General features: G+C 48.1%; 2 protein-coding genes across 2 annotated transcripts; both read left to right on the top strand.

Annotated features, from left to right (window-relative positions):
* Window positions 1-7114: 7114 nt before the first annotated feature.
* CDV56_103041 (serine/threonine-protein kinase) lies at window positions 7115-9605 on the top strand (the record flags this gene model as incomplete). The annotated part of the gene is made up of 3 exons (XM_026756660.1): window positions 7115-7285; window positions 7352-8095; window positions 8154-9605. 3 exons carry the CDS (start codon window positions 7115-7117, stop codon window positions 9603-9605), a joined length of 2367 nt encoding a protein of 788 aa, XP_026614887.1.
* Window positions 9606-10872: 1267 nt separating this feature from the next.
* Window positions 10873-12128, top strand: CDV56_102735 (exosome non-catalytic core subunit RRP42; the record flags this gene model as incomplete). Its single annotated transcript, XM_026756354.1, has 2 exons — window positions 10873-11427; window positions 11511-12128. The coding sequence occupies 2 exons, from the start codon at window positions 10873-10875 to the stop codon at window positions 12126-12128; spliced, it is 1173 nt and encodes a 390-aa protein (XP_026614886.1).
* Between the last annotated feature and the right edge of the window lie 48 nt (window positions 12129-12176).

Below are 12176 nucleotides of genomic sequence, written 5' to 3'. Positions count from 1 at the left end.
TTGTTCTTTTCAGGATGTGATTAACGAGTTTGTATCTGGGGCAATCAATCCATCTTGACTATCTGCTAGTATCCTTTATGGCATAGATGCATCAACAGTATGGCATTATTCCTTTGAATGTAGACTTACTGTAAAGTAAGTCGAGCATAAATGACTGAAGAGCAAGCAAGCTGGATGCAATCAAACAAAAAATGGAACATCGACTAATAGGAGTTCGATGTGAGACAAAAGTCATTCAGGCGGAGCAGATGCCAATCAATTCTGACAGCAAAGTCGACGTGTATTCAAAATCCTCATGAAGACTTCATCAAAGACTTTGAGGTTAGGAACAGGATTCTAAGAAGGAATATTAGCTACAAAGGACAAGAGAGGGCAGAAAGGAATATGAATTGCCTATATAACAATAGGAAGCAGGGCTCACAGGATAGTAGCTAAACTTCCTGGCCTCTACCTAGGTAGCTGCGACATCCTTCAAACCACATCGCTGAATTCCTGGTTGGCTTCTGGTCAACTGAGTTCTGGTCTACTAAGTAACCATTATTCGAAAGCTACAGAGGAGATCAGAACTCGAAGTGGCGTACCAGACGCAAACATGACTGAGCCAACATATGGAATGGGTTGGAAGCAGCAAACGGCTCATGTTGAACGCTATCCCTAGGTCAACGCACACGTGATTATTATGTTCATTTCCTCCAATCAACGCTTTACACAACCCATATGGTGTACGGCGTATCAAGGTAGGTAGGTAGTCTACTACTTGAGCATGGCTGGGAATACCTGGTTACTCCAATAATAGCCGCGAGGCGTATGCAAACACTTGTCATATGATGGGTCCTGTACGGTCTATCCAGGGAACAGGGAGATCCGAAATGCTGTGCAGTTGGATCCATCCGTTTGGGATGACAGCGTCCAAACGTCGATGGTTTGGCCTCTCGCTCGGAATGAGCAAGTCATATCCCGGTGGTCACAGCAGCAACGAAAGATTACCCATGAGATTCAAGATTCAAGATTCAAGATTTCAGGCAATTTTGGTAAGGATCTGTCTAGTGTCATTCCAGAAGCATGTCTAATTGACGAGCCGTGTCTGGCAGGGGCTGCTCTGTTGATCCTCCGCGGTTGGTACCTCCTCTTGAGACCTGACAATCTCGGTTAGTCTCCTCTAACGGTTTAATAATAATTGATACTGCTAAGGACGGGGACTCCCGCGATGCAGCGAGCTTCTGTGAGCTCTCTCCGGTTTTCCAGGCAAAGAAGGGGATGGCAAAGGATCAGTAACTCCCCTTGATAATCTCCCGTCATCAAAATCCCTCATACATAATTTCTGTCTCCTTAATCTAAATCCTTCTGGAAGGTCATAGAAGCACAGCGGCTTCGACGCCTAGATCTGACTAGGTACCACTAAGTGGTGATAGTGGTCTGAAGATTCTCCATCATGGTTAGAAAATGATGTTGTTCGTGGCAAATAAGGAGTGTAGTACAGAACATTAGTTGTTGCGCATCAGAGAGAGTCTCCAACTGTCTGACAATTCTGTGTTAGTGTGACTCTGTCTTCATTTTTGAATTTCCCTTTTCTTTTTCTTTTTTGTTCACCTCAAGGACGGGTCGCAGATGAGGTGGTTCCACCACAGGATCCTCTTTCGCCCCTCTTTCCCCAGCGAACCTTTCACCGTTCACTACCTACCTACACTAGCAGAACTACCGACCACTAAACGACTAGAACAATGACCGGTTTCTCGGATAGCTGGGACGGGCCTATACTGAAGTGGGGATCCGCATTCCCCGAGTGACCCGGCGCAATCAGGAGACCCACGAAAAGTCGAAAATTCGCATACAAAATCCGCTCACCTTTTCCCGGCTGGACGGAACCATTAATCCTGGCCAGCTTTGCCAATGATATGGTAGCTACTTACCTAGTCCGTACATGATAGGTACCTAGTTTTTATTCTTGAGCCAGGAGCTACTACTACTAAGAACTGGTCTTTACTAGCTGTTATTGCCACCCACCTGAGGTCTAGCCCATCTTTTTCTGGTCACACACCTTTCCTTCTTATGTCCGGGTGCCCAAACTCCAAAGTCTGCTGTGTTCTCCTGTTTGTAACAGTACTGAGTAAACACACATTACCTGTTGACCTTTTCAGAAATTCATTTTCAGTCAATTTTTCTCTCCAATTTCCAGGCATTATTTTCTTTGCTTGTCATAGATACCTGTCAGCCATCCCTATGAGCAACAGTGTAAGGCCTGAATAGAGTGACAAGTCAACAAAGCAATCGTAGCTGATGTCAGGGAGAGCTAAAGACGGAAAAAAAGGACATCATAGGTTGAATAACAAATGTGATCTGTCCCTCTCCCCTAGCATAAGCACATTGCCAAGGCACTCATATCTACAGTACTCCATACACAGACAGGACTCCATCTGAATCTCACAGGAGTAAAAAGTACCTGAACCAATCTGTCTTCAGTTGATCTGCTCCCTGTTATGACAGGTCGTAAATTGTTCTTGGAAGCAAATAAGTCAAAAGCTGATATTGAAATGCAGAAGATTAAGCATATTGATTATCCATACTCCGTACTCCGTAGTACCATGGTCCATGTATGGGTAGGACGGGTGTACCGCTGGCCCCGTATTAGGTTAATTTGCACATGGCAAGTCTGGTTAGATGGGCTAAGTGGCAGTGAGTCAATACTCAATAGTGCTTCATAGGTGACACAGGGTCGTCTCATGGTGTCCAAGGCACTCGAGCAGTAGTATGTATCACTCATCCTAGCAACGAGCGCTGTTGAGTACGCATATTGGCCATCGAGTACATGGCTCTGTGTCCAAATGGGTCATGTGAAGATAGAAGATGGTAGGAATTAGGCGACAGTTCTTTTCGCTTGTTATCTATCTAATGCTAATGATCACGATCGGTAGTTACTATGATTCAAGATTAGATCGTACTGGCAATAATGGACTGCATGGATCTACAATACAGGCTTGGGTTGATCGTGCATCGAAATATGCAATGCAACAGCGATGGACAGTATTCGGGTTACTCGACAGCCTCAAAGCATGGAGTATGAGTGCAGACCTCTTGATTGACCATCTGTGAGAGGTGCATTCTGCAGGTCTTCAGCCTTACCTCTTGACTGATGAATGATGATAATTGTTGATACAATGCCCTGGTCAAGAACAAGAGCCACTGGTTCACTGTCATGGACCTCATGGCCAGATGCGAAGTACGGCGGATCATGTGGATCAATGCATCCTCATCAGATATGATATAGATATGCGCCGAGGTCGAAACAAGGCGGCAGTATTGCTTCTGATCATTATTATTGGTTTTGAAAAGTATTTATTCAATATATGATGCGAAGATCCTTCCCTGGTATCATTTCTTGTGTCACCATGGAAGAGTAAGTAGTACTCCGTAAGTACTTATGAACCGTGACACAGATCCTCCTTACCTGCCCTCATTAGTTCCTCCCAAATTATTGGCAGGCGTCGGTCTGACAGTAAGAAGAACTATGCATCCGAAGACTCTGATTGTTTCATACCACGCTCATATCAGAATATCCCTGAAATAATAGGAGCGAGCTCATGGGCGCTGCTCATATTATGAGTGGTCTATGCTTGCTGTTGAGTATGACGCTTGTGTACTCCGTACCCTCTGCTTTTACAATTCGGCTTCATTATTGATGGATATGGCTCTGATTTGTGTAGACAGAAGAAAGGTCCAGCCGAACCTACTCCGTATGTCGAGCTATCCAGTCCAACGAGCAGTCATGAGATCTTTACTAATCTGATAGTCTGAGATCACTTGCCACCTGATTGCTGTAAACGGTGGCGGTCAACAAACTGGCAGTCACCTAGGTAGCTACATGTCCAGCCACTGTCGGTAAGAGATACTAGTACCTAGGCATAAGTCAGTATCTGGCCACTGCAGACCCTAGCCGCGGGAAAATCAAGCGGATGAAAAATAAGACAATAGATAGATTGAATAGATGGCTATCCACAAGATCCTGCAGTGCTATCATGTCCAACAGCGCTCTGTATGCTTGCATGAACTATGGCTAATCTGATGAGTTCACCTCTCAGTTAGGAAAGAGTACCTTAACTCCAAGCTACGTAACAGTGTATGAATACCCACTTTACCCTGAATGAGCTACCTACTGTAGTGCAGCTAGTGCTAGTTAATGGACATGCTTGTACTCCGCATGTAATCAACTGTTATTGTTTATGTTTTGCTGGATGAATCCGCCCTCGATGACGACTATGAGTCTATGCCAGAATCCCAGATAATAATAATAATATAGCAAGAAAATAGCGCATTAACCTCCCACACAATGATCCATTTCAGTCCTTAAAGGGTGGCGGACAGGACCACAAATGAGGTCAGTTGCACATACCACATCAGCATCCCATACACACATGTCACATTACGCAGGTATCTGATTTGTGAGCTCTGGAGTTCGCGCTTTTGCATAATCAGTATGAGAGATCCTGAGTGGGATGACGGGTGATGAACACAAGGCGAGCAATCGCAGCGAGTCAGCAGTCGGCGACACTAAATCATAGCCAATAATAAGGCGAAACTGGAAGGGGAAACGAAAAGGATGGAAAATGAGGCCCAACCCCTGGCCATTCTTACTAGGGCCCGTCTAACGATCGCTAGAGGCGGAGACCAAGTGGAACTTCATCAGGGCTGGACTCTGAAGCCCTTCAGGGCGGCGTTGTGTTGGTGACTCGGTGATAATAATAATGATAATAATAATAATCCAAGTCTAAGGCTCCAAGGCTCCTTGGCTCGCTCGGGATGGCTCGCCAGTTCCTTTCCTTGCTGCATTGACACCCAAACCCGGTGCAAACGAAGAGGACAGTCGCCCTTTTTCTACCTAAATTCGGCGCTGGCTAAATATTCTACTGGTCGAGCTGGTTTTTAGTCTCTAGTAGCTACAACATGACAAAGAGATGGGAAATGAATTCTCCATGCAGGAAGACATGAAGTCAGTCAAGTCATAGCTGGATCTTGTCTGTTGATATTTGATACCCCTCCTCAGGTAACCTTGAACAAGAGCTGACCTTAGGTGTAGAGAAACTCTGAAGCACTGAGGTACTGTGTAAAATGGTAAAACCAGATCATTTTCCACTAATCCAAATTGCATGGATCCATTTTGGCCAAATCAACGGATTTTATTTGGTGAAAAAAATGGACATTTAAAAAAGTCACCCCACTACTGGTGTAATTTGGCTGTAACATCATTGAAAAGTGTAAACCTCCGTTGCTTTATCACTGGAACAGACAAGACTCACTGTCTATTAATGAGGATTAGATACTGCTTATGTTCAGGCCATGGCCGTGTGATAGATGATAAATTAATTAGTACTTTCAAGCAACAGTAAGTAGTATTTTTCTTTGTTCCATATGAGAGGACCTAAGTCTTCAGGACTGTCCCGGAGAAACTGTTTTATTTACTGAGATTTTCATTGTTTACATGGCTTCCCAGTTGTTCATCTATTCCGAGGCTAATTTGAGTGTTCCCATTTGGGTCCCGTCTACATTACTAAAGTATTTACGTGTGTTCGGTGTTGACTGTTGATATTATTCCCCTTTTATTATTAGTGGATCTCCGTTCTCTAACCATTCCTTTCTCGCTCAACACGGCCGCCTATCCCAGGCCAATATTGTCAGTAATAATAGGTATGATGGTTTTTGATATTATTTTGATCATAATAAAAACGTTCTAGACAGATATCAAGGTTTATCATTTTTTATTACTTTGGTTTGAGTGTCTAGGAAACTCGGGAACAGTACCTAGATAGTAGTAGGTAGTAACTAAGGTACGGCAACTCATCCCAGACTCCCAATAATACCAAATAATTCATCCATCATCAACGTGATGCTGCTGCTTTACCCGTAGTATTATTACTATCATGATATTGTTATGGACATGGTTATGGTTATGATTGTGTTTGAATCGGGTGCTCTGCGCGTCTTTTAAAGTCGATTATAATCATCTGTCTCCTTTGACCACTTACACGCGCTTCCCATTAGCATTATTATTATTCTATCTACTCCATACCCCCAACCTCTTCTCAGTCACTTACAGACTACATACAGTAGTAGAACATCCATCCAATCCTGACCTACAATCCCATCCGCTTCGTGTCTCACTTGCCGTTGCTTCAAAGGGGAGAAAGAAGGATAAAAGTGCTGTGCTTCAGTTATTTGTCCATGTCATCAGCATCATCATTCCCCTCCGCCCTACTTTAATATAATTCTGTCTGCAGCTCTGCTTCATCATCAACATCATTATTACCATTACACTGAATACTGTGTTTTCATCACCGGAGTTCCTGTGATCTGCGCCATTGATCCCCCAAACTTGCTCCGTTGTCGACCGCTTCTTCAGTCCCCACGGCCCCATCCCAAGTCTCCTTAGTTCGTACGGAGTACGTACTTAGTATTTTGGAGGCTTTGGAGCTAGACTAGCACAGCTGTCACCGCGTCAGGGGCTGCTTTTCTCTCTCTCTGTCTCTCTCTCCCACGAGTCGCGATAATCTCACACATTTACACTCTCTCAAAAAGTCGGTATTCAATATTCATTATTCCTCTCGTTTAGCAGTTCCCACCAAAACGGGTCCAGTGTTATCACTACAGTGATCACGTCCAATCCTCCGGGTCTTCCATCTTGCTTCCAGATCTTCCTCTCCTCCACCTTCGCTTCTACCCTGAGAACTACTACATAGTACATACATACATGACCACCCCCTTTCCTCCCCCCTCCCTCTCCCACTCGATCGTTTGTCCTGCATTCAATACATCTAACCAACCCCGCGCTCCCTTTTCCTCGACCTTCCCTTCTCTCCCTTCCTCATAATCAATGGGATTGAACCATATACTACTTCACTTCCTCAAGCTGAACTTGATTACATCGCAGATGATGAGCACCTGCTTGATTTGAACCATCTCGTCGCCCGAACTAAGGTCTATATCGTTCCTCGGAACACTACCATAGTGTGACACCGTGAATGACCCATAGAAACCTTGGACTCTCGCCATTGAACAAAGCCTGGCACAGTCGTCAACACGCCCTTTGATTCATCTGCTGGCAGAAGATATCAACAGAGTCAACATGACTGTCAGCTACGACTACCCGTCTTCACGGGTTGCTGCTTCCACTTCAATGGCTACCCTCGAAGACAGATTCGAAGTCATAAAGGAGGTCGGTGATGGTAGCTTTGGCAGTGTTGCAGTTGCTCGTGTACGAACAGCCGGCTCCAATGTTGCCAGGAGAGGGACCATGGTAAGTAACCCAATTGCGAATGAGATCAGCCCCTCACGACGTGGCTCCATGCTGATATTTTGCTAGATTGCAATCAAGACGATGAAGAAGACCTTCGACTCTTTGGCCCCTTGCCTAGAGCTGCGTGAGGTCATCTTCTTACGGACTCTGCCCACTCATCCCCACCTCGTCCCAGCCCTCGACATCTTCCTTGACCCGCTCTCGCGGAAACTCCATATCTGCATGGAATACATGGATGGCAACCTCTACCAACTAATGAAGTCCCGAGACCATAAATACTTGGAGGGGAAACACGTGAAGAGCATCCTCTATCAAATCCTGTCAGGTCTGGACCACATCCATGCTCACCACTTTTTTCACCGTGACATCAAACCTGAAAATATCCTGGTGTCGACATCTGCTCCGAACGACTCGGCCTTCAGCCGCTATTCCAATCTTGTCACTCCCCCCTCCACTCCTCCGACTTACACTGTGAAGATCGCCGATTTCGGCCTTGCGCGCGAAACTCATTCGAAGTTGCCGTACACGACATATGTCTCAACAAGGTGGTACCGCGCGCCTGAGGTTCTCTTGCGTGCGGGAGAATACTCTGCGCCTGTAGATATGTGGGCTGTTGGTGCCATGGCAGTTGAAATTGCTACCCTGAAACCGTTGTTCCCTGGTGGTAACGAGGTTGACCAGGTCTGGCGCATCTGTGAGATCATGGGCAGTCCTGGCAACTGGTACAGCAAGTCAGGCACCAAGCTGGGCGGTGGTGAGTGGAGGGAAGGCTCTCGTTTGGCTCAGAAGCTGGGGTTCACATTCCCAAAGGTATGGACATCCATCATGCTTGTGAAATGCGGGAGAAGAGCTAACGTCGATCGAACAGATGGCACCTCATTCGATGGAAAGCATCCTGCAGCCTCCTCACTGGCCAGCATCTCTGAGCCATTTCGTGACGTGGTGCCTGATGTGGGACCCTAAGAACAGACCGACTTCCACACAGGCATTGAACCACGAGTTCTTCGCAGATGCTGTGGATCCTCTGCGGCCGAAATCTTCCACTTCACGGCTGCTTGGCCGTAAACAGTCGGACAGGAGCTTCAGATCGCCCACTCCTCAATCAAGCGACTCCCCCACCGTATCTTCAAAGCCATCGTGGTTTAGAAGATCGTTGATTGGAAGATCGGAAAGCCCAGCCCCATCTTCAGAAAATGACCAGTCTGTCCGACCGCCTGTCGTGTCGTACAGCACTACCCCCGATCTGCAAGCCACCAAGACCAGACCCGCTGCCACTAAGCGCGCCACGTGGGCCAATGGGGCTCCCATGCCTATCCTCCCTTCTATCCGACCAGTCTCTCCCTTGTCTAATGCAGTTACCGCTCAGGCGAACTCAACTCTTGCTCATGGTGGGGATAATGCCCAGTCCGGTGCTGGAAGAGTGAGCAAGAAGATTGGCCGGCAGCTTTCTCTCAACTCCCACGGTAACCACTATGCCGACATTCATAGACAAGAGGCAGAGCGAGCGCTCAACGGAGCTGGAAACATGAACGCCGTGCTCAACCAGAAAGAGAGCTTCTTTTCTCATCTCCGCAAGAGGGCTCGCCGGCTCTCTGGTCGCAATCAAGCCAATTTGGCGACCGACGATATTGAAGCAAACGCTGGCTGTATGCCGTGGTCAAACCGTTCCTCACTCGCTCTGGACTCTGTGAATGCGGGAGACGCGAAGCAGAATTCTGACCTGACAGAGTTGGATAAGGCTTTGCAGAATGTCAAGTACTCGCTCGAGTCGGCAGCTCTCGGAAATGTCCCTGTCCAAATCACTTCCACCGGGGACGTCAGCAAACGGCAGTCCATGCCCCAGGGATCCATTCGGTCAATGACCGAGAGCCCAGGTTCGACCAGTGGTGCTCCCGGACCGATCTCGAGTCGGACGAGACGTGCGCTCCAGATGTCTTCTCACCCGGTTCACCGTTATGAGACCCCTGAAGAAGAGGACGAGCTCTTGGACGAGGTGCTGCATTCGGCAAGCAAGGCTGCTAAACGGTTGGCACAAAGCGAAACATTGTCCGATGCTTCTTCCAACTACAGTCGCCAAGCTCCGGGAAACGACGGCTCTCGTCCCTTGCCCAGCCCCTATCCCACTCCATCACCGTCGGCGAAGTGTGACGGTGTCTCCTTTGGTCAGCATGACTCGACTCCATGCAGACGAGGACGTCCTGTAGACGAGAAGATGGACCATGCCAGCTCGAATCGTCAATGGCCCACTCCGCCTTACGAGGAACGGGACTGGATGAACCCGTCATCTTCCACTTTTCTGACAGAGTCAACCTGCAAATGATTTGCTTGCTGATGTCATTTTCTTGTGCTCTTTTCTTTCCTCTCGCTTTTTGAAACTTGCGTTTTCGGAAAATAAAAAGAAGAGAAAACGAGGTCATAATGCGCATTACCGGCTATCTCACCGAGCACGGCGTACTGGATCTGGTGTCTACCCTGTTCACATTTTATTGGAGGAGTTCTTCTATTTTCTTATACCTGTCTGCTGGCTTCCCCTTCTGTTCTGCATATTGTGTATGCTTCATCACTTGATTGGCATCGGTCTGCCCTGGGCTTGGTTTGTTTCACGGGTCCTTTTTCGTTCTCATACCCCCAAAGGCCTTTATAGATGGTCGGCCTCGCAACTCGTTCTCGGCATATCTTGTTTGTCTTCTGTTCTTTCCTTTGCTATTTACATTTCGTGGCATCTGCTTCCTTGCTCTGATATACCCTGATACCAACCGCGCGAGTCGCGAGATTTACCATCACTTCCTATATATACACACATCCTCTCATCAATCCTTGGCTCCTAGCATTCAGATCTTTCCTTTGTCGAACACTCTTTCTCTTTATCCCATGTATATTCTATGGCATATAAATCCTCGCCTGTCACTCTTTTCTGTTGCGCCTGGGGGAGGTGATACGACTCGTTTCGTCGAGCGAACCTCCATTTTCTCCACTGTACATTTTTTTCCACCGTTCATTGAGTGCGACGACGATAGTCGAAGGCCCAAGATCCTGTAATATAGTACCTATTTGTCGGCTGCAGGCCCTAACTTATATACATACACACACCTAATGAAACAGACGATGAGATGTTCTGTGCTCATTCTTTCCCTTCAAAAACAGTAGCTGTCTATAGAATACTCTCAGGACTAGGGTAGACGGACTCGGTGTTCATTCCAATGCAATAGTGTGACGGAGTTTGGAGTAGGTGAAGGGGATCTGTCGGAACAACGATTATCCATGATTCATCAGAATTTCCCGAAACAGTACTTCAGGTATCATGGCCATCAATATACTTCTAATATTGAGTCGCATGAAATTTTCTGCGCCTAGTCCTCCTATGGATCTGTTTTATTGATATCCTCTTCATAGCTGACAATCACCATCGCGGGCCCGACGGAAGTCATTGAGGTCTGGGATAGCTAAATCTCAATCGCATCCTGCCTCAGACTGGAAGGCCGATACTCTAATTACAATAACTCAAGAGAAACCAGATATCCGACCCTCGTCGCGTCGCCTGGATCACCAGTCCTTGCTCTTTCCTTTCTGAAAACCCCCAGCCCAGCATGTCGGCCCAACGACAAGCCTCATCTGCCTCGCAGACTCCACACCTATCACCAGCAGAACTTTCCTACCTCTACACCTCCCTGGCGCTTCCCAACAGTCCCATCCGACCGGACGGACGCTCACCCACACAGTTCCGACCCTTAACAGCAGAAACCGATATTCTCCCAGGCACCAATGGCAGCGCGCGGGTCGGATTCGCAGACGGCACGCAGGCCATCGTCGGAGTGAAAGCGGAGGTCGAAAAGACGGTCGTGGCGAAAGAGGCCCTGAACGTTTCGCAGTTATCGTCGCAGGATGAGTACGCGGGGGATCAAGGCGCAGACGGCAAGGAGGGGATGGGTGCAGCGGGCGGGCACGAATCGTGGGTGAAGATCTCCATTGAGATTCCTGGTTTTCGGGACGACGATGCCTTGCCTGTTTTCCTGTCGGAGATGATGCGAGAGCCGTTGATTGAGTCTGTGTCGAGTGGGCAGGGAGGGGATGTGGGGATGGCTGGCGGTCTGAAGGGAAGGCTGGTTATTAACCGCCGCTGGCATTGGAGGTTGTATATTGATGTAAGGGACCTTGCTGCACGGTTGCATGTGGTCGCGCGTTACCCGGGTGCTTGTCGTGCTGATTTCCGGTCTCTTCACTACAGGTTTTGCTGCTCTCGCAGCCTCTGTCGTACCCGCTTCCTTTACTCTCTCTGACGACGCACTTGGCGCTCTTGTCGACGAGACTCCCCAAACTGAAATCCAAGGGCGAAGAGGACCCGTTCTTCGACGATGATTGGAACGCGGCCGAATTTCTGTACCCTCGCGCGAGCTTTGGGAATGCTGCTACGCCCTCCCCTTCACACTTCGTTCGACCTCCGGTGACGCTGCTGGTCATCTCCGTGGCCGACAACATCATCTTCGATCCCAGTAGGGAAGAGATTGCCGTGGCAGATACCGTCTTGGCCCTTTCCGTCAGCCGCGACGGAGAGTCTGGTAGTCTGAAGTTACTCTCTGTGAGGACGATTGACCCTCCATCCCGTCTGACACAGCCGGGCGTGCCGACCTCGGAGAATGCTGCTACGGTAGGGTCTTCCGCTGCTGCAGAGGAAGCAGCTATCTTGAACCCGTCCACCGGCGAGGAGGAAGTTCCTGGAGTCTGGAGACCTCGACGTGGTGGGGTCAAAAGAAGCACGATCGCGCGCATGGTGAAAGTGGTGCTGGAGAAGGGTGGTGTGGGTGAGGATGTATTAGAGGGACTAGAGGGAGTTTCCGTCGGTTGAGTCGATCATGCAGTGTGAGTTGAAGAGAAGCTCTACGAAGCTGCCCTC

The sequence above is a fragment of the Aspergillus thermomutatus genome, assembly GCF_002237265.1.
Source record: "Aspergillus thermomutatus strain HMR AF 39 chromosome Unknown NODE_81, whole genome shotgun sequence".
In the NCBI taxonomy this organism is placed as follows: domain Eukaryota; kingdom Fungi; phylum Ascomycota; class Eurotiomycetes; order Eurotiales; family Aspergillaceae; genus Aspergillus; species Aspergillus thermomutatus.
The sequence above is the reverse complement of the archived record's forward strand: the minus strand, read 5'-3'. Positions and strand labels throughout refer to the sequence as shown.